Source organism: Dromiciops gliroides, chromosome 5 (assembly GCF_019393635.1).
Source record: "Dromiciops gliroides isolate mDroGli1 chromosome 5, mDroGli1.pri, whole genome shotgun sequence".
NCBI lineage: Eukaryota > Metazoa > Chordata > Mammalia > Microbiotheria > Microbiotheriidae > Dromiciops > Dromiciops gliroides.
Genome location: NC_057865.1, coordinates 206,496,276 through 206,519,579, shown reverse-complemented (window position 1 = coordinate 206,519,579; position 23,304 = coordinate 206,496,276). Strand labels below are relative to the sequence as shown.

Here is a 23,304-nt window from a genome sequence, read left to right as displayed (position 1 = left end):
TATATAAAATATGTAAAGACAAATAACATACATATATAACATATACATTATGTTAATATGTACACTAATATGGAGATAGAGTTAACCAAAAACTATTCCCAAATAGATAAGTGGTCAAATGATATGAATAATTTAGAAAAATATAAATCTATTACTCATAGGAAAAATGAGCAAAATTGCTAATAAGAGAAACATAAATCAAAATATTCCTAAGATTTTGCCTCACACCCAGAAAATTAGCAAAGATGACAAAAGATGAGAATATTCAAGGGGACAGCTAGGTGGCACAGTGGATAAAGCACTGGCCCTGGATTCAGGAGGACCTGAGTTCAAATCTGGCCTCAGACACTTGACACTTACTAGCTGTGTGACCCTGGGAAAGTCACTTAACCCTCATTGCCCCACAGCAAAAACAAACAAACAAACAAACAAAACAGATGAGAATATTCAATGTTGGAGGGGTTGTGTGAAAATATATGCACTAGGCCAAGGCTTATAGAGTTGTGAATCGGTATAACCATTTTGGAAAGTAATTTTGAATTATGCAAGTGACTAAAATGTCACTTTCACTCAGAGATTCCACTACTAGAGTATACCTTAAAAAAGTCATTGTTGGGGGCAGCTAGGTGGCACAGTGGATGAAGCACTGGCCCTAGATTCAGGAGGAGCTGAATTCAAATCCAGCCTCAGACACTTGACACTTGATACTTACTAGCTGTGTGACCCTAGGCAAGCCACTTCACCCTCATTGCCCCACAAAAAAAAAGGAAAAAAAGAAAGTCATTGTTAGAAGAGTCCCTATATATACAAACATATTTATAAATAATTTTTGTGATAGCAAATAAGTATAAACAAAGTAAATATTTATTGGGAAATGATAAAATTTTTGTATAGGAATATAATGAAATACAGTGCTATAAGAAATGCTGACTATGATGAACACAGAAAAGGATGGAAAGACTCAAATGAATTGATGCTTACTGAAACAAGCATCAAGAACACAATACACACAATGACTACAGAAATTTAAACAGAAAGAACAACTACCCTGCAAAATATTAAATGGATGTTGCAGAATTACAAAGAATATATAAAACACAAAAGAAGCAATATGAGAATCCTCTTCTACCTCACTCCTTTGCAAAGATGTGAAATTCATAGTTGCGGGAAGATTACATACATTTTCAGACTTTTTATGTACTGTTTTGTTTTTCTGATTTTTTTGTCTCCTCATCTTTTTCTTTTCTTTTATCAAAATTATAGGATAGCATTCTGAGAGGCAGGAAGGGAATACTAAGAGAAATTTTCACAACATAAAAACAACAGTCAATAAAATCAATTTTTATAAAAGGAAAATAACCAGACTGCATACAAGGCAAGAATTTGAATAATTACTTCAAAAGAATTTGGAGGCAAACAGGGTGTATCATTTGCAAACTGATCAAAAAACATGAATGGTCTTTATGTCATGTTGAGTTAAATTGAGGATTACTTGAAAGAGCTGGATTCTTTTAGGGAGAACGTACTAAGTACTTTTGAAGTAACTGAAGGATTTTCAAATGGATGAGGGGTTAGATTAATTTTGTTTAATGCTAGAGTACAGGATCCGGTAGAAGTTGCAAAGAGGCCAATTTAGGCCTGATGTCAGGAAAAAAACTCATAATTAGAGCTGTCCAGACTGGAATGGGATGATTGAGAGAAGGTAGATTCCTCCTTCTTAGAGGTCTTCAAATAGGCAGTACTATCACTTGTCAGCTATGTTTTTTGTTTTGTTTTGTTTTGTGAGGCAATTGGGGTTAAGTGACTTGCCCAGGGTCACACAGCTATTAAGTGTTAAGTGTCTGAGGCCGGATTTGAACTCAGGTACTCCTGAATCCAGGGCCAGTGCTCTATCCACTGCGCCACCTAGCTGCCCCTGTCAGCTATGTTATAATAGTGTATGGATGGGTATGGGTAGAGGGCTGTTTCTTTTCTTTCATACACTCAAATTCTGTGATTCTGTGATTCTTTTCAGCCCTAATATCTTCAATGAATCTGAATTCAGGAAATGAACATGTGATACTACAGAACCATCTAGCACTCTCTCCTTCCTTAAAAAGTAAAAAAATTAATTGCTTTAGTGTAAGGGAAGAAGATCGTTTCACTGACTACAGAATGGTAGGCCTGAAACAGAACTGAAGCTGGGTTAAAAGTTTTGTCTCCAGTGATTGCAAAAGAGAAAAGTGGTGGGGGAAGGAAGGGAGGAGCTGTCTGATGAAAATTGAGTCTTCCCTCCATCTTGGAAAGAAAGTTACCATCTTTCTTTTGTGGTAAAAATTATTTGTGGTAAAGATTAATGTTGAAAGTTTTAGCTGAATCATTTGGGAGGGGCCACACCTGGTCCACCCTGAGATTATGTATGCTGATGAGAAGGACCTCCCCTTTTGTGGGAGGAAAAAAGGGAATGCGATCGGAAGGGAGGGAACTTCCAGGAGGTGGAGCGTGTTCAAGGACTTTGCACTTTTCAGCCTGGCAGTCAGTCTGGTGGCACTTGGTGTGGTGGCATCGTGTTAGGCGAGTCACCCTAATATGCTCTGTATATCAAATTTTGGCCCTCACACTTTGGTGTTGCTGAACAAACATGTTTCCATATAGAAATAAAGAGGAGCCAATTCTAACCAACTTAAATGCTACTGTAATCTTGCTGAAGTGTTACTCTAACCTTGCTGAAGAGCTAAATAAATCTCTGTTTATTAACTATTCAATGAACTATGAGTGGCTTACTTGTCCAAACACTGAAACTGGACTAAAAAGGTGCCTGCATGAGTCACACCCATCCCTAACATTGGCAATTGGTAATTGAGAGGAGATGGCTCTGTAACTCATATTGAGATTGAATTGGGGGAACATTGCTGTGAATATAAGAGGGCTGGGTGATGGATTGTCTAGATATAGTGCTGTGGCAAAGAGCTTTTTGATGGCAAATGGAAAGTCATCTTAATGGATTAGGGAGTAAACTTCTACATTACTCATGCAAAGAAATTAGCTCAGTGGATGCTGGAAGAAGCTTCCAAAGAAGGTAGAGAAAACATCATGCCCATAGGGAAGGTCATGTGAACAACAAAATGGCAGACTAAACATTTTCTCTGATCCCCACAACCTCTCAAACATCTTCAAAAAAGGAATCATGCCTCAGAGATAAAACAACTTCAGCTCTTTCCATGATCTAGGACACTCAGAATCTAACAAAAGGAAAAAAAATTACCCTCAAATCTAAGAACTGATGCTCACTGACCCTGAGTTCACTCAATACTCCTCTCCCACTTCCTTACAACAAAACTCTCCACCACACCCTGCTATTCCCTTCCTATTTCCAGTGCTATGAATACCCCAACACCAGGCTGTAGAAGTTTTCTCAGGTCTCAACAACTAGCTTGGCCACAGTCCATTAGGAGCAAAAGTTTGTCAGGAGCTACAACCTGGAAGCACTAGTGTTGCAAAACTTCGAACTAATAATGCTGAGGAAAGCAGGCTCTGACTTTCTAGTGCCAAACCAGAGAACTAAGAAACAGAAAGAGTAGGGCAGGTCATCAAGATAGACAGAACACTGTGGGGAACTGTGCAACACTCTGCCAAGCCTAAGAAAAAGAGCACAGCATCCAGCCGAGGCCATTTGACTGCTCGAAAGTTAGTTGGGGCAGAATCCTAGGTTGGTAAACTATGAATTGCCCAGTATGGGAGGAGGCTGATACTCTTTGAGATGCAGCCCCAGAGGAAACCATAATAAGAAGGGAGGGAGTTAGGAAGTAAGGAATAAGGAAAACGCAGGTGAAAAAAGACTGAAAGTAGTAAAGATTTTAGGAAGAAAAAACTCAAAGACATTGAATATAAATGGATAAATCAACAGGAAAAGCAATAACAGAAGGAAATATGACCTCCATTTATGGTAATTCAGTTCAAGCAATCTATGAATAAATACTGCTCAAAAAGAGGGGGAGTAGTGATCTAGCACTTGGAGATGAAGGACAGATTGTAGAATTTGAGGAGAAGAAATTAAAAAAACAACTCTATACCTGAGTGGTTTCAAAGAGAAATGAGAATTGTGAGAATAGAAGGTATAGCCTGCACAGCAAAAGTAATAAATAATAGAAAGATGTGAATAGGTAATGGCAAGCCTCATTAAAGAAACAAAAAAGAAAACAATAGATTATGAATGCAAATACAAAGAAGTGAAGGAAAATCTAGGATAAAAACAAAATAAAATAATTAAGAAATGTTAAATGAAAACATTCTCACTATGTAAACAAAACTATGAAATTAACAACAGGATGCACAGAGGAAACATAAGGATCGTAGATCTCCCAGAATACCATGACATAACAAAAAACTTTAACATTGTAATGAAGGAAATAATAGAAGATTACTGCCTAGAACTTCTGAACATAGAAAATGAAATTCCAATTGAAAGGATTCACAGATTGCCTCCAGAAACAAGCAAACAAAAAAGACAGCAAACTCCAAAACATATAATGGTTAAATTTAACAATTCAATTCAGAAAAAAAAAGTTCTGAGAGCCCTGAAAATTGAAAAAAATCTACTTGATTTTATTTTCTAATTGATTTATTTTTATCACTACCACCATTTGGTGTAATTGTCACACTTCATTTGTCTCTGAGTTAAGTCTGGAAGTTCAGATATTCTGTAAATTGTTCTACTCTTGTGTCAAAGAATCAATCTATTTTCCTTGAAGGATGCAGATACATGGCAGAGAGTTTGATGTGTTATCTCTGCAACACTGTCTTTCAAGAAAGTCTGGTCTGTTATTGCTGTGATATTAACTACACATGCAGGTAGATACCACCAATGAGTTTTCCACAGTGACCAGATGGAAGGAGGGGTTGTTGCTAGTCTTGCATTCCAAATTTCTGGTCAATCATATTGTCTCCCACATCTATGATGTTTTTGACTTTGTAACCAAACATAATTTTTCCCATCTATAATGCTACCTTCTAGTTTTTGGATGATGCTCCTTTTATTTATAAAATCATTTGTCAGTCCTCAATCAGTGTCTTTTGGCTTGCTGAGATGAAGCCTTACCAATAAATTGCTGCTAGCCTTACTCCTAGTCTTACCAATAAATTGAACATTCTTGGAACTTTGTTGCTTCAGTTTATCTTAGTTTCACTCTTGACAGCCCTCAGGAGATAGATTTTCAAAACAAAAGACCTTCAAATAATGCAAGACTATTCCAAACTCACTAGAAAAAGGAGGAGAGAATGTAATAATATGTTCTGAAGAGCACTAGAGTTCAGGATGTACTACCTGCAAATCTGAGCTTATCAATAGGAGATAAAAGATGGACATTCAATTATAAAAAAGAATTTGAAAAAAATTTTAGAAAGAAAACCAGAACTGGAGAGATTATTTGTCTCTTGAACACCCCAGACAACAGAAATGCAGAATAATTAAATAAATGTATCAGGCAAGGACAGTAACAGCAACAATGAAAACAGAGAACAGTTTCTAAGTGTATGCAAGGGGTGAAGGCAGAAGTCTGGTAGAGGTAACAGTGAAGAGACAGACAGGATATATAGATAGGACCTAACAACAACCTCCCTACAGATGAATACTTCTTTTGTGGAGCCAAATTACAATATAGGAGCTGTGATAAAATAATGGAATATGGCAGATGCCCAGGGGTCCCACCTGCATGATCTAGTACTGTTTGGGAAACTGGCTAGGGATAATTGGATATGGGCCACACCTGGCCTGCCCTGAGTGATGTATGCTGCTGATGTCAGAAGGGGAACCACTTTCTGACATCCAGCTTGAAGGACTTCCCTTTTGGGGGAGGGAGAGTAAAAGTAGAAAAGGAAATGCTCGCTGAGGGGAGTGTGTCTTTCTTGTTGATGAGTTTCTGGGAGCAGACCGCTGAGAGGCTGTACAGCTGTTTCCTATTAAAAACTACAGACCCCAGGTGGTGAGTTAATAAAAAAAGAGTCCAGCTCTTTGAATTAGCTGAGCTGAAGCAAGTTTGGGGATTGTGTCAGTCTTTGCTAGAGTCAGGGAGCTTATCCATTTTTCTCTTTCCCTATTCCCTTGTCATTGGCTTGATTAATTTCACCTTTGCCATGTATTTTATTCCCATTAATAAAACCTGATTTGTTTGTGGAAAAGAGGCTGTTGAACTCCTTTCTTATTGGCCTGGGAGAAATAACTAAAAAGGCAGTTCAGAAGGGAGGAAACTTTGGACCTAGAGGTCCCTCATTTTCTGAACCCCAATATTACGATGAACCACCCAATTAACTCTCCCCATTAAATTTGGCCCCTACAGAGGGTACATAAAAGGAGGGGAGATAACAGGGGGATAGAGAAGAATGAGTCATGTAACAAGGTTAAATGAAAGGGCAGAAATTAGAGGAAGGTGACCTTTGTGGTCTCAGAAGAAGAGCCTACAGGAATGGATGAGGAAGAGAGGAAACTGAAAAGGAAGGGTAAGGAAGGAGGTGTTACTTTTGAGGTGGGAGGGCGTTCCACTGATGAACATTCTTATGAGTGAAGAGAGATGGTTGGTGAAGGGAGATTTATACTTTACACTGATTAAGGCCTGGGGCATTTGGTGCTTTAAAAATCTACTTGTCTTGGGGACAGCTAGGTAGCACAGTGGATAAAGCACCAACCCTGGATTCAGGAGGATCCGAGTTCAAATCTGACCTCAGACACTTGACACTTACTAGCTGTATGACCCTGGGCAAGTCACTTAACCCTCATTTCCCTGTAAAAAAAAATCTACTTGTTTCATGAGGTGAGGGGAGGATTGGGGAATTGAAATCCCTGGCACCTGGAGGAGTGAGACAGCATGGACACAGAGAGGTGAGTTTCAGGTAAGTGAAGGAAAAAAAGTCAACTGGAGAGAGTGTAGATTAAGGTGGGCTTCCTAATCAATAATGTGATGGGGGTGGGACCTACTATGGAGGAGTGTCCCCACTGACACCTACAATAATTGGTACTATATTGGAAATGAGGTACAATGGAAAGGGCAATCCATGGATCAAATGGCAGTAACAGAAAGCACTCCTGCAGGGGAGAATAGATAATGGAAAGCTTTCTCTTGGAAGCTTTGATTGTATGAAGAATACAGAGAAAAGAGAAACCAAATAATTATGGGACTCATGAGTTAGAAAATGAAGGTCTAAAGTAAGTAGAAAGAGAAAATGGATAATGAAGTAAGAGAAATCTTATTTAGAAATGGTAACCAAAAATGAAATTTAGAAACCAAGAAATAGTACTAGCTGAAGGGGAGAGGTAGGGGGAATATCAAATAAGAAGAGAGGATTAGAGGTGAAGGGAAGAGAAATCAGTGGGAACAGGACCACCTTGACAAAAGATTAAAGTAAAGGAACATAATACTATGTATGTTTAAAGCAGAAGAGGGATTTGAAACTGAAAAGTGTTTGCAAGACAACATTAGTTTATCTACCTAAGAAAGAAGTGGTCAAATGGAAAAAATCTTTGCATCAAATTTCTCTGATAAGGATTTGAAATCCAAGATTGGATGATTCTTTTTTCTTGAAGAGGACCAAAATGACATCACTTTATTGGAATCAAGGTATAGTGCTCTGTTTGGGAGTTTATTGGAGATTTTTAAATTTAATAGTTTTCTAAGGGTTTTTGGCATGCAGAATTTTTTGAGCTGTTCTTTCTCTCTTATTATTCATGAAAGCATTTAGAAATATAAATTTTTACATGAGGACTGATTTGATTGCATCACCAACATTTTCATATTTATTGTAGTCATATTTTTATGAAATTGATTCTTTGTTTTTAAGATTTGTTCCTTGGCTCACTTGTTTTTAGGAATACATTATCCAGTTTCCAATTGATATTTTATATTTTCTCAGAAGGCTTTTTATTGAATATAATTTTATTGCATTGTGGTCCATAGAAATGGTTAGTGTTACTGCTTTTCTGTATTTGTTTATGAGGCTATCTCCTAGTACATTATTCATTTTTGTAATGGTGGTATGCATAGCTGGAAAATGTGTACTTTGTTTTCCTGGTGCTTGGTTGTTGTGTTTCATTCTTGAAGAGGACCAAAGAGGACCCTCACCATGTTGGAGTCAAGGTACAGTGTGTCTGACTGTAACTGATTAGACCAATATGAGCACAGACAGCTAGCTTTACCACAGGTTAGGCACAAATAGTGTATATGAACACTTGTAGTGGAGATATCTCTAAATTTGTGCATCTTGTGTTTCTTTTCAGCTACTGCAATTCTGCTTCATTCACAGAGCACAGTGCCTTGTTTGATATGAACACTCCATGGTGGAATGTTTCCCAGAAGTTTACATGTCAAGTAATCAATTCCAGAGTTCTTCAGAGAGACCTTGAGATTGTTCTTGTATTGCTTCTTCTGACCTCCGTGTGAGTGTTTGCCTTGTGTGAGTACTCCATAAAATAGTCTTTTAGGCAAATATACATTTGGCATTTGAATAATGTGGCCAGCCCATCAGAGTTGTGCTGCAGTACAGTTTGCATGCTTGTCAGTTCAGCTTGATAAAGGACCTCAGTGTCTAGTACCTTATCTTGTCAGGTGAATCTTCCTAAGACAATTCAAATAGAAGCAATTCAGGTTCCTGGCATGTTACTTGGTAAACTGTTCAGATTTCACAGACATACTACAATAAAGTTAACACAATGGCTCTGTAGACCTTTAGTTTGGTAGGCAGTCTAATACTTCTTCCCTCCCACACTTCACTTCAAAGCCTCCAAAACACTGAGCTAGCTTTGGCAATGCATGCATCAACCTTATCATCTATGTGGACATCCTATAAAATACATTGCCAAGGTAAGTGAGCTTATCCACAACATTAAAAATTTCTCCATTTGCTGTAGCCAATATTCCACATATGAATGGTGTGGTGCAGACTGGTGGAGCACCTGTGTTTTCTTGGTGCAGGGTCAAAATTAGCACAAGCAGTAGAGAATTGATCCATACTCTGTTGCATTTTAGCTTCAGAGGTTTCATTGAGTGCACAATCATCTGTGAACAAATGGGAGGAGCTTAAAGGCATTCAAAACTTCTTCATTTGGAAGTTTGGCTAGAGAGGGATTGACTTCAACCTAAGGTATACAATCAAGGGCTTCAGCACTGGTTGATGACAATCTGTTGTTGAGAACACTATGGAAGTATTGGGCCCATCTCTCCAGGATCATGTCCTCATCACTAATCAACATTGCTCCATCAGAACTGAGTAGTTGGGATGTCTTTGGCCCATAAATATCCTTCAAGGCATCAATAAAAGCATTTTGCATGGTTACTATCTGCATAAAATTGAATTTCATTTGCTTTATTCCTAAACCAAGAATCTTGTATCTTTCTAAGTTTGACTTGCACTTTACTTTTGATGGAGTTAAATGCTATCTTCTTAGAGATGGATAAACTATCTTGCTGGTAAACCCTTGTTTATCAAAAACCAAGGAATTCTTGTTTGTTTGTTTAGCAGCTTCTGACTTTCCCCCATCATTTTCATCAAACTAATCTTGATGTTTGCAAGTGTTCTGGCCCAAATGACTAAATGCTGTGCTGTACACCAAACCTCTAAAAGCTGTCCACTTATTTTCTGTTCCATTGTTGCTAATCATGTGTTGGCTCAGCTTTCCCTCCAAGTTAGCAATGACCTTTTGTGCTCAAAGAAGCACTCTAATCTGTTGACATTAAATCTTCTGGTAGTTACCTTGCCTTTTGGCTGCTACTTTTGTTAAACGTGAATTTTTAGCTTGAAGAGGTCTATGATCAGTCCAGAATTCTGTGATGTATGCATTGCCTTCATTACTCTCACATCCTGTCTGTCTCTTCTCCTTATAATTTACATAGTCTATTAAGAGCCAATGTTTCCTGCAAGGATGCACCCATGAAGTTAGTGATGAGAAGATGCACAAGTCCTCAGTAGTAGTGACTGTTGCTGTTGCTGTTTTGGAATCCATTTCTCCCAAAGACTCCCTGCCATTTCTGGTGGTCTGTGCCTATGCTAGCACTAAAGTCACCAAGAATTATGAGTTTGTCCTCTTTTGTAACATTGATGATGAGGATCTCCAGGTCTTGAAGGGAAACATGACAAATGTGGGAGGGGATATGGAAAAATTGGGATACTAATTTATTGTTGGTAGATCCAACCATTTGGGGGGATAATATGGAAAGAATTATTAAACTATCTATATCCCTTGACCCAGAAATACCACTGCTAGATCTATTTCCAAAGATGATTGGGAGGAAAGGAGAAGAACCTATATGTTCTAAAATATTTAGAGCAGCTTTGTGGTGACAAAGAACTAGAATTTATAGGGATGCCTGTCAGTTGGGGAATGGCTGAACAAGTTGTGGTATATGATTATGATGGAATACTATTGTGCTATGAAAAAATGATGAACTTGATGACCTTAGAAAAACTCGGATAGACCTGCATGAAATAATGAAGAGTGAAATGAGCAGGACCAAGGGTACATTGTATATAGTAACAGCAAAATTGTTTTAAGAACAACTTTGAGTGAATAAGTAATTTTTTCTCTTATAAATTCCCAATACAAAGGACAAATTAAGGAAGATATTATCTGCATTTAGGGAAAGAATTGATCAATAGAAGTATGTACAGAATGATTTTACATATATATGTAAATATATATATACATATTTGCCACCTTTAGGGCAGGATGGGGAGGGAAGAAAAAATTTACATAATAACTTTACTATGTATTTAAAAGGAATATCAAGTTGTACATAATAAATTTGCAGTTTTATGTGCAATTATCTTTTTAAATTATATTTTGTTATGGAAATGCCTGTTTATTCCATAAATTAAAAAAATCATCCAGTGATCAAACTGGAATGAAAATAATATGGAGCAAAGAACAGCTTAAAAAGAATTAAAATTTAATTGGAGGCTAAATAATTTAAATAAAGAATGGGTAGGTGGAAAAACAAACTATAGAAATAATAGATAATTTTATTAAGGATGACAAGCTGGGGGTGGGGGGGGCAGCTAGGACCTGAGTTTAAATCCGGCCTCAGATACTTGACTAGATCTGGCCTCAGAAACACTAGCTGTGTGACCCTGGGCAAGTCACTTAACCCTCATTGCCCCGCCAAAGACACACACACACACACACACACACACACACACACACACACACACACACAAAGATGACAAGCTGGGTATTATGCTTATTGTCTATGATCTCTGCTGCTGTGGTGGCTATCACTAGTAAAACACTTAAGCTTTAGTGGGTTAAGTCTATGGGGTAAGGCACCAATATGGTGAGCCCCTGAGAGCTGGGGACTACCAGAATGCCTAAGGAAAGATGAACTGGCTTATGTTGGTAATGAAGAATGTCAAATCTCCCATGCCAATTAGCAGTGGAATCATGTGCATGAGAGGCTACTGGGCTTCCAGTATGGGTGTGATAGGAAGACACACATGTGTTTGTGTGTATGTTTTTATGTATATGTCTGTATATATAAATATATACACAAATATACAGATATGTATATTATATGTTTATATATACTTATTACATATGCACATGTACCTGTATATTCTATATGTGTATTTGTATTTTACATATGTGTGTATAAATATGTCTGTACATATGGACATATCCATGTTTGTGTATATATGAATATATGTATAATAATGACAATGAGGCAAGATACCAAAACCATAAAATACCCAGATTAACAGAACCAAAATAGATATTTCAAATAACTGAATCTTGCGGGGGGGGGAGTTAAAGGCATAAATGAGCTGCTAAAAAAAAATCCTTGGACCAGATGGCTTTAGAAAAGAATCTTATCAAAGAAGAATTAATTTCAATATTAAATAAACTGTTTGAAAGAAATAGGAAAAGGAGTCCTACCAAATTCCTTCTATGGTGAGAATATGTTCTTGCTACTATGGAAAGACAAAACAGAAAAACTATAGACCAAAATCCCTAAAGAACTCTGGCACAAAAACAGGTCTGATCATGTCACTCCCATATTTAATAAACTCTAGTGGTTTCCTATTACTCAAATGTAAAATCCTTTCTTTAGATTTTTAAACCCTTCATAACCTGGCCCCTTTCTATTTTACTAGTCTTCTTACTCACTTCCAGGTACTCTATTGTTCAGTGACACTGGTCTTCTTGCTGTTCTTCATACAGGATACTCCAACTCCTGACTGTGTTTTCACTGGCTATCTCCTATTTCTGGAATTTTCTCCATTTTCATCTCTGTGTTCTGAATTTCTGGATTCTTTCGATTCTCAGTAATGATTCCATCTTTTACAAGAAGGCTTTCTTGGTCTCTCTCAAAGCTAATCCCTTCTTTTCAAAATTACCAGCAATTATTACAAACATATGCATTAATATATGTGTAATATACATGTATGTCAAATTCATATGTTTCTATCAATGAAGAAAAGGCTTTTGGAAACATGTAGCACCCATTCATGTTAAGGAAAAAAGAAAAACCATGAAAACAATTGAGATCATCAAGTGAGAGATTGTAAAGAGAAAAGCAAAAAGGGCCTGGGATCACAGCCTTTGGGTACAACATTGTGGATGTGACATAGATGAAGGTCTACCAAAAGATACTGATGAGTAGTTCTGCAAGTAGAAGAACCAGACAAAGTATTATCATGAAAATCCAAAAAGACAATATCTAGAAGGAAAAGGTGAAGATGAGAATTGAGAAAAAGCCATTGAATTTGAAAATTCAGACATCATTGGAAACCTGAGAGAGAGAGCAATTTTAGTTGAATGATGATATCAGAAGTCAGATTACAGAGATTTTAGAAAAGAGAGAAGCTGATGTGGAAGCCCTGAATGTAGAACATTTGCCATCTGGTCCAAGGATTTTTTTCTTTAGCAGCTCATTGATGCCTTCAACTCCCCCCCCCCCCCGAGATTCTGTTATTTGAATGATCTATTTCAGTTCTGTTCATCGGGGTATTTTATGGTTTGGGTATCTTGCCGCACTGTCATGATCATACATATATACATATGTACACAAACATGGATATGTCCATATGTACAGACATATTTACATACACACACATAAAATACACATATAGACTATACAGGCATATGTATGTGTGCACATATAAGTATATATAAAACACATAGTATGCATATCTGTATATTTGTGTATATATTTATATACACAGACATACACATATAAACATATACATACACATGTGTGTCTTCCTACCGCACCCATTTGCAAGGAATCTGATGGCTAAGAAAGGAAAGAGAGCTATAGTATGATAACTAGCTTGAATGGCAGCACTTAATGAGGTCTGGAATTATCTAACGAGGGTGAGAAAAACATGAATGTATTTTAGGCAGCTAGAAAAGAGTCAATAGCTAGAGAACATGGAAACAGGAATGATAATGGGAGCAATCTGCTGGGAAAAAAACAGGAGAGAAGAGATAAGGGCTATGTGTACTGGACTGAAGTAAGGGAAGAGATAGGATTGTTGTCAAAGGGACAAGAAGAGGAAGCTCTCAGTGAATGTCCTCAAATATTTTTTCACAAATAAAGATGATGTAAAAACAAAAGATATCAATAAAATATTGACAGAAAGCAGAAAAAGGCTATAAGCAGGAATGTAAGATTGAAAGAGAGAGCTAAATCCTAGGTTACCTAGCTCCTCCCCTTTTAGAATCATGCCTTTGAAGATCATGCCTATATGATTCCCCTCTCTTTGCACCCTTCAAAATATAGGAGAGAGTTAAGATCCCATTTAATTTAATGCCCGAACCATATAAAATAAGTAGCGAAAGGACAGATTTAGCTAATGGAAAGATATAGAACTACTTTTAATTATATTCCTCCATAATTAGCTAATTAATTCTATTCTTCCAACTCTCCTTGGAGGCTGTTCCAAATCTTGTCTTTTCTCAAATCACCTGTTGGCCCTCTCTCTCCTCACTGTCTCAGCTGAGGTCCTCATCACATATTTCACCCAAACAGGGAAGCCGTGTTCTGAGAACCCATGTTTCCCCTCCTCCTCATCTCCTGTCACTCCTCCATTTCCTTCACTCCCATCTCAGATGAAGAAGTCTAACTTCTCTATATGCACCCTTATCTCGTCCTGTCCCATCTACTCAAGCAGAATTAACCTGTTATCACCCTCACTTTCTTTCTGGTCTGCTAACTATTGTCTCCTTTCCTGCTTCCTAAAACCTTGCACATATCTCACTTGAATCATTCATATCTTCCAGGTATCATGCTATAGGTAGGTATCAAGCTCTCTTCCCCTTGACTAAATTCCTTGAGAAAGTCATCTACACTAATTGCCTCCACTTCATCTCTTAATCTCTTTTAAACCTTCTTCAAGTTGACTTCTGACATCAATCTTCAACTGAAACTCCAAAGTTATCAATGATTTCTAAACTGAAAATTTTATTGGCCTCTTCCCAAACCTTATGCTTCTTGACATTTCTGAAATATTTGACATTTTTGAGCACCTTCTCTTCCTGTATACTCTTTCCTCCGTAGGTTTTTGGTACACTATTCTCTATGGGTTTTTCCTATTTATTTGGGCACTCTTTGTCAGTCTCTTTTGCTTTTTTTATCCATGGCACACCCACTAATCAAAGATATTCTTGAAGTTTCTGTCTTTGTCCCTCTTCTTTTTTCCCTCTATAATTGTTCATCCTTATTTTCAATTCCAAATTCTCTCTCTTCCTTTGCCTCCTCCCTGACCCATTAAAGAAGGTAAAAAAAAATACAATATCGACTATATAAATGAAGTCATGCAAACCATATTTCCACATTAGCCATGTTGCAAAATAAAAGGCAAGAATAATAAAGTGGAAAAAATATGCTTCAATATGCATTCAGTTCATCAGTTCTCTCTTTGGAGGTTGATAGCAACATGAATCCTTTTGAATTGTTGTGGATCATTGTATTGACCAGAGTAACTTAGTCTTTTGCACTTGATTATCTTTACAATATTGCTGTAAAATGTAAAATGTTCTCCTGGTATCAGTTCATATAAGTCTTCCCAAGTTTTCCTGAAACTATTCCCTTAATCATTTCTTATACTACATTATTATTTCATCAGAATCATATACCAGTTTCTAATTCTTTGCCACCACCAAAAAAAGTTGCTCTAAATATTTTTGTACATATGGTTTCTTTTCCTTTTTCTTTGATCTTCTCATTTCCTTCTATGTTATATCACTTGATGATTCCATTAACTCCCATGGGTTCAATTACCATTTTTATGCAGATGATACCCCAATCTATATGTTCAGCCCTAGTCGTCTCCTGAGTTACAACACCCTATTACTAGCTGCCTTTTGGAAATTTCAAAGTGGATGTTCCATAGACATCTCAAACTCAAAATAGCAAAAATAGAACCTATTGTCTCACCCAAAAAAACCTTTCCCTCTTCCAAACTTCTCTATTACTGTTGAGTGTGCCATCCTCCTCCTAGTAATCCAAGCTTGCAACTCTGGTGTCATCCCGGACATTCTCACTCACCCTATATATCTTATTGCCAAATATTTTCATTTCAAAGTTCACAACATAAATTTGATGTATTTTCTTCTATCTGCTGACACCTAGGCTATTAAAATAGTATTCTATTTTGTCTGTCTCAAATTTATTCTCTTCCCAGGTAGAATATGATTTTCCAAATCATAGATCACAATCCACTTAATAAACTCCAGTTGTTCCTTATTACTTCCAAGACCAAATATAAAGTACTTTATTTGTCATTTGAAGGTTTAAAAAAAAACTTGGTTCCTTACTATCTTTCCAGTCTTTTGAATGCAGATTCATCCTACAATCTAACTACAGCATTCTACTTGATGTTTCTTGGACACAATTTTCCATTTCCCATTTCTGTGCGAAACTTCCACTGAATCTCTCCCATGACAATATTCTTCCTCACCTCCATCCAAGGGTGTGCTAAAGTCAGTTCAGACTGGGTCATTGAAGGTCAATTGTTAAATTTTCAATGTGAGCATGCATTTAGACCTCAGAAATCAGAAAACCAAGGCTTGATTTATTGTTTTGCTATTAGTTTGAATTTTAATAAAGTGATGGAGAAGATCTAAATAATTTAGATTAAATTTTAAAGTATTTCAGTTTTTCAAAAGTCAATTTTAAAACATTTACAAATACACCCTGGCTTCTATCTCTTAGATTTCTAAGGTTTCCTTCAAGATTCAGCTCAAATTTGATCTGCAGAAACCATTTTCTGTTTTTCCCCATATGTTACTGCTTTCTCCTCTGAGAATACACTGTATGTATGTGTGTGTGTGTATATATGTATTTATGTATGTGTATATTATAGGTACATTGTTATTTACATGTTTTATAAAATTATTTACATGCATTATACCCTACTAGAAAGTGAAATCTTGGAAGAGAGAAGTTGTTTTGCTTTCTTTTATGCCCTCTGCACTTAGTATATTGCTTGGCATGTAGTAAGTGTTTAATAAATACTTCTTGACTTTTGTCAATCCAGTGGTATGAGTACAGTTATAATTCACAGATTAGAGGGTTGCTTGGGGGCACTTAGAGGTTAAGTGACTTTGAAGCTAATTCTTCCTTGACCTCATTTATGGTTATATCTTTGTGGCATATTCCCCTACTAGATTATATGTTTCCCAATTATATTAGTTTCCCAGTATTTAAGTATGTTTAGTCTGTTCCTTAAATATTAAATTATTCAGTATACATTGAATTTAATTATAAATATAACTATTATCTTGTTATTCCTGAACAGCATAAAAATTCTGGTAATTGTCTCCCTGACACACACACACACACACACACACATATGTGTGTGTGTCTTTCTCATATATATGCATATATAATGTCTTTTTCTCTAATATATAATACATATTTGCACATATATGTGTATATATGTATATATATATATATATATATATGTGTGTGTGTGTGTATATGACATGTATATGAGAGACAAGTAGAATACCATAAAGAGATAACTATTGTGGTGGCTAAGAATTGGAAATCAAAGGAAGGCCCATTAATTGGGAGATAGCTAATCTCTAACATGTATATATACAAATATGTACTGCACATAAGTATATGCATATATATGTATAAAACACAAATATGTACATATATAGGGCAGGTAGGTGCCACAATGGAAAGATTGCCAGGCCTTTGTATCCCACATAGAACCTACCAGAGTATTTAGCAAATTAGTTACACATAAAAGTTTTCTTATTTGAATTAAACTGAAATTAATTATACATTTTTAAGAGGCCAGAGTCTATATTATATATTTATAAGCATCTAACACTAACAAATATAATGTATTGTAACACAAAAGTGTTTAATTCTAACAAATGTAATTTAGTGTAAATGTACTTATTTATTCAGTTTTCTCATCTGTAAAATGAGGAAGATTGACTCAATGATGTCTGAAGTCCCAGCTTTGGGATGGGATCTATGGTTCTGTGACCTGCTTATATGATCCCTGAAACAGGAATATTATCCAATCATCTCCCAATTAATCATATATGAATTAATCTATTTTTAGGGTTGTCCAGAGACAGTTCACTAACCTGATACCAAAAATAGAGTTGGCAAGCATGACAGATATGTGGTGAGGAAATTTCCTGATCATTTTTGCTGGGTAAGGGTCTTGGCTCCAGTCTACTCTGGCATTTCCTAAAACCATCTTATCTTTCTCATTGCCCCATACTAATGGATCAGTGAATGATCTGCCATTTTGAATCATCAGAATGATGGTTTTACTTCATTATTGAGAAAAATAAAGTAGTCTGTCCTTTATTTGGGAATTTAAATGACAAATGAAATGAGGGGCTGCTAGGTGGTGCAGTGGATAAAGCACCAGCCCTGGATTCAGGAGGACCTGAGTTCAAATCTGGCCTCAGACACTTGACACTTACTAGCTGTGTGACCTTGGGCAAGTCACTTAATCCCCATTTCCCTGGGGAAAAAAAAGAAATGAAATTACTTCTAGTACTGTGCAAGACCTCTTTCCTTTAACTCTAACTTTAGAAGAATGATTCATCCAAAATACATTTCCTCTGATTTGTCTTAAGGACAAGAAAATTTAAAATTGGAGTTAACAGGGCTGAGAGCCCAAAGTACAGAAGGTAGTATCCTTATTTCCATCCTTTGGGGGAGTTGTCAAGTTTTGCCAGATTTAGATAATGATGTGTCAATATCTTTAATTTCAAAGCCTTATTTGTGACAGAAAAGGTACTTAGCTAAAAGTTCATGCTCACATTTGCATTCCTTACAGCATTTGCCATCCACATATGCAAGAGCCGACTTAGATGGACAATCAGGAAATGAACAGGCCAGTGCTTCACACTGGATGGTGCCATTCTAAGAAGAAAATAACACAAATAATGTTGTACAAAAATTCTAGTTTCCCAGTCTTCAAGTATGTTTAATCTGCTCCTTAAACATTAAACTATTCAGTACATATTGAATTAAATTATAAACATAACCATTCTCTTGTTATTCCTGAACAACATAAAATTTTGGTAATTGTCCCCCTGAATAGGCTTTATAGGTAGAAATACTTATCTCTTTCTTTCATATACATATATCTAATGTCTTTCTCTCTAATATATATATATACATATATACACATACATATGTACATATCTCTATGTATATAATTGTATGGAATTGAAAGATATTTATGTAACATGTATATGAGAGACAAGCAGAACATCAGAGATATCTAATCTCTTTTTAATGTATTTATATGTAAATATGCTTTGTAAGTAAATATATACATATATTTGTATAAAACTCATATGTCCATATGTAGGGCAGCTAGGTGGCACAATGACTGGAATCAAGAAGACCTGAGTTCAAATCCGATCTCTGACATTCACTTGCTGTGTGCTTCTGAGGAAGTCTTTTATCCCAGTTTATCTCTGTTTCCTCACCTGCAAAATGAGCTGGAAAAGGAATGGCAAACCACTCCAGTATCTTTGCTCAGAAAACCCCAAATGTAGTCACAAAAAGTTGGACATGACCAAAATGACTGAACGACGATAAATGTGTACATATTTGCATACAATATATACACATTTATATTTGTACAAATACAAATATACATAGGCAAGAAAGAGATTAGATATGTGCATATAATTAAGAGATTATACATATTTTTATGATTTTTAACACGATATAGGTTTGTTTAGTCATTAAAAATATACTACGTTATATATAGTCCCTTCTTTCTATGAGACAAGTCATTTTACAACTAGGTTAATAACATCCTATATCATTTAGTTTAATTACAGAAAATTAATAAAAGTATAAAACAGCTTAATCAAAAGGCCTAAGGGTAGTATAATTTGGGGAAGTATCTAAGAAATTTATTTTAAATGACAACTCCTAATATTCACCAAAACTCTAATTAAATAGCATTTTACAAGGAATAGTTGTTTTTATAACATAGAAAGTGATTTTTTAAAAAGATACAATGTGCATTAGATTTGACACACTTGTTTGCAGTGGAGCATTCTTGAGGAAATGTATCCTTAAATTTTTACAATTACATTGACTTCATACAGTTTAAAAGAAAGGACAAAGGGCATATGGATTTTTTTTAGATTGTACTAAAATTATAGCCATACCATGCATGTGCAGTTCTTACAGCCATCTATCCAGGTTTCAGATTCTTGGTAGGTAGTACCCTTCATAGTGCAGGTCTTTTCACAATAACAGTGATCCAATTTATTCATCCGCTGCTCAGCATGGGATAGCTGTGGCACAGAAACTGGTTGAGTGCTCACCATTACAGCTATTGAAAAACCTAAAACACTCCTCTTAAAAAAAAAAACAAACCTTTGTTTTTAGAGTTATAGAAAATAAAACAGGTATACTGAGGGGCTTTTTCAATTATACAATTCTAGACTGATTCTTCTTCAGAAAGATGCTTTTAAGAAAATCTTAATATTTCAGACCTAGTAATCCACTTAATTCTAATTTTACTGAATCATTTGTTATCAGTTGGCTAGTATTTGGATTTTTATGAGTTTTTCTTTACGTAGGCATTTAGAATCTGGTGCCTTCTAAAGAAAAGATTTGTGGGAATACCAGAGCTTACAAATGAAATTCAAGTGATGATTTTCTAAATTCCAATATTTATTTATTTTTTTGTTTTTGTTTTTTGGTTTTTTGCAGGGCAATGAGGGTTAAGTGGCTTGCCCAGGGTCACACAGCTAGTTAACTGTCAAGTGTCTGAGGCTGGATTTGAACTCAGGTCCTCCTGAATCCAAGGCCAGTGCTTTATCCACTGCGTCACCTAGCTGCCCCCCCCCAATATTTATTTCTTAAAAAAAAAATCTTACCTTAGCTGATGTTTTGGCCAAAATATCTTGCAGCTCCATTATTTTCTGCACAAGCCCATGGAAGTCATTACAAGTTGGACATGCTGGAATTACAAACACTACATTTATCAAATTCTATCCCTTTTACAAGAGATTCAATCTGGGTGTCTGTGCTGCCACTTCATATGTAGGATGAGTTTTAAAGATCATTCACAGGACAAAATTAAACACAAAGCATGCCTTTCCTTACATGATTTAAGAATTAATGGACTTACTGCGATTAAGATCTGGACACTGAGTAATAAATCCCTGGGGCATAACAAGTAATTGCACATCTTGCATTATTCCCTGTGTATGAAAAAAATATCCAATATATATGTATACAACACTAACTTCATAGAGTACTTCATAGAGTACTGGGAAAAAAACTACCTGAGAAAATAATTTTTCTGAATATGTCATTTCTACAATCAGCTAAATGTAAAGAAAACCCATCAAGAATAATAGACACATATTACACTCTTATCAACAATATGCACAAAGTCTTAAAATTAAATGTAATGCTGCAATTAAGTGGCAATAGCTATGTATTTGGGAATTATTTTTAGTTGGTTATTACAGTAAAACTTGAAAATGACCTGTCAAAAAGCAACCTGAGGATAAAGCACCGGCCCTGGAGTCAGGAGTACCTGAGTTCAAATCCGGCCTCAGACACTTAACACTTAGTAGCTGTGTGACCATGGCCAAGTCACTTAACCCCAATTGCCTCACTAAAAAAAAAAAAAAAAGCAACCTGAAAGACTTTTCTGGTTTCAAATGCTCAGAAGAAGATACAAATTTCTAAATGAAATAAAATAAGCAAAAAGTTAGGAATAAATTACATATGCACACATATATGTTAAGGGTGAGCTATTTGTAATAGAGATTTGTAATTTCACACATAATTACATGTTTCTCTTTTATATATAAGAATGTTATTTGGAGGAAAGATATAAACATGCTATATTTGGGATAAAAATGAAAAAAGAAATTTGAATTATAAGTACTATGTTTGTTTAAAAGGTCTTTTACTTTTTTTTTTCATTTTGCTCTTTGCTTTAGTTCTTATTTTTCAGTACTTCTCAACTCCAAAAGAACAGGAGATCTATTACCCAGATGCAAAGAAAGATTCTGATAAGACTTCAGGAGACTAGGAAGTTTTGCATGAAACTCAGTGTTTTATTCAGAGCATTTCATTACATCTTATAGGCAAAATTTATATTAATCCTTAGTTTTCTAAATTCAAAGGCTAAAAGTAGTTTAAAATTAATGATTCTATTAGATTCCCTTTTTCCCCTTGATTCACAGATTTGGCTATTTCCCACTAGCCTTATACTTTTAAAAAAATTGATCTCGTTTGATTCACAACAGTTGTCAAATGCAGTGCTTCTCAAATGTTTTGGTTCATGATACAGTATTATTATTGTTATTTTACTGTTGGGATTTGCAGCTCCTTGAACATTTAGGCTGTTAACCCTATTGAAACTTGAAACATGCAATTTCCCTCCTGTTGATACTGTTATTTTTGTTGAGTTCTTTTTAAGTTCAAAGTCTAACGTATTTTGAGATTGGTTTTTATAAGTAGTTTATTTATTTTGTGAACAGTATGCTTGGTAGACCACATGTACTAGATAAGTAAAATATATATCATATCCAATACTGTAATATACACAATTTAATAGCATATAGTAAAATTCATGGTCAAAACTTTTCAGAACAGCAGATCAATTACAGTAACAACACCAAGGTATAATCAAGCAAACACTGTCCAATGTCTAGGGATTTATCATCAAACCATTGTGATATAAACACACACACACACATATTTATCTTCCCAATGGAATCACTGTGATAAAAGTCTTTAAATTATAATTACAAATTTATATAACAAATTATTGAAATGTAATTTGTAGTTATTATCTTCTAGGTGCTTGGGTTTGAATCTAAGTTTTTATTTGTGTTTAGTTTTCCACTTAAAATATTTACTCTGCCTAGGATTTTTATTAATTTGGCACCTAATATTCAATAATACTTGCTTTATTACTAGTATTTGAGTAAATTTAAACTAGTTAAGCCTTCTGGTCCATAGTTTTAAAATTTTGGTACACTGTCTGATCTCAATTTAGTCAGTTCCTAATAACTAAAATTCCATGCCTTTAAATGGGCACTAGAAAATTTATGACTACCTTCATATCTTGGTGGATTTGCACAGATATATGTTCTTATATAGCCTTTTAAGTTTCAAGGAGAACAAGAATGATGAGTGATGAAAAGCTTTGTACAAACATTAATATCACCATAAAAGAAACCTCAAAGATAATGTGGAAGATGAAGGTGAGGCTGGTTATGAATAGATCAAAATATACAAATAACATTTTTGCCATACTGAATCCAATATTAATAGGCATCTCTTTCATGTTTTCATAAGTGGCCAATCATTAACCATCTCAACAGAAAAAAAAATTTCACCAGTTAAATAAAAACAATTTTAAAAAGATAAAAAGAAAATCTGCCCTCCCATTCTGGAAAAAGGGGAAAGTAATTTGCTAAAATGAATGAAAACCCACTGTTCTTAAAAGTACATGTTTTGGGGGCAGCTGGGTGGCACAGGGAATAAAGCACCAGCCCTGGATTCAGGAGGACCTGAGTTCAAATCTGACCTCAGACATTTGACACTTACTAGCTGTGTGACCCTGGGCAAGTCACTTAACCCCCACTGCCCCGCAAAAAAAAAAAGTACATGTTTTTTTCTATTTTTCATACAAAAAGAATTTACATAAGCACTTATTTAACTTTTTTCTTCTGTAAGATCTTACCTTAAAGTAACCATGTGCATTATTCCTTTGTCCTAGCCAAAATGTTGTCCCTAAGGGCAAATCCATGCATGGTTTTTCTACCACTCTTTCATAAATTCTGCATAAAATAAAAATGGA

At 35.5% G+C, this 23,304-nt stretch overlaps 1 protein-coding gene across 2 annotated transcripts in view; it reads right to left on the bottom strand.

Annotated features, from left to right (window-relative positions):
• NELL2 (neural EGFL like 2) overlaps positions 1-23,304 on the bottom strand; it is a 280,513-nt gene that overhangs the window by 119,015 nt on the left and 138,194 nt on the right. For both annotated transcript variants that reach the window (XM_043969238.1, XM_043969237.1), the window contains exons 6-10: positions 23,188-23,284; positions 20,608-20,680; positions 20,354-20,436; positions 19,637-19,765; positions 18,263-18,365 (exon numbers count right to left, since the gene is read on the bottom strand). In XM_043969238.1, coding sequence (XP_043825173.1) covers positions 18,263-18,365; positions 19,637-19,765; positions 20,354-20,436; positions 20,608-20,680; positions 23,188-23,284 — 485 coding nt within the window. The remainder of the gene's footprint in view (positions 1-18,262; positions 18,366-19,636; positions 19,766-20,353; positions 20,437-20,607; positions 20,681-23,187; positions 23,285-23,304) is intronic.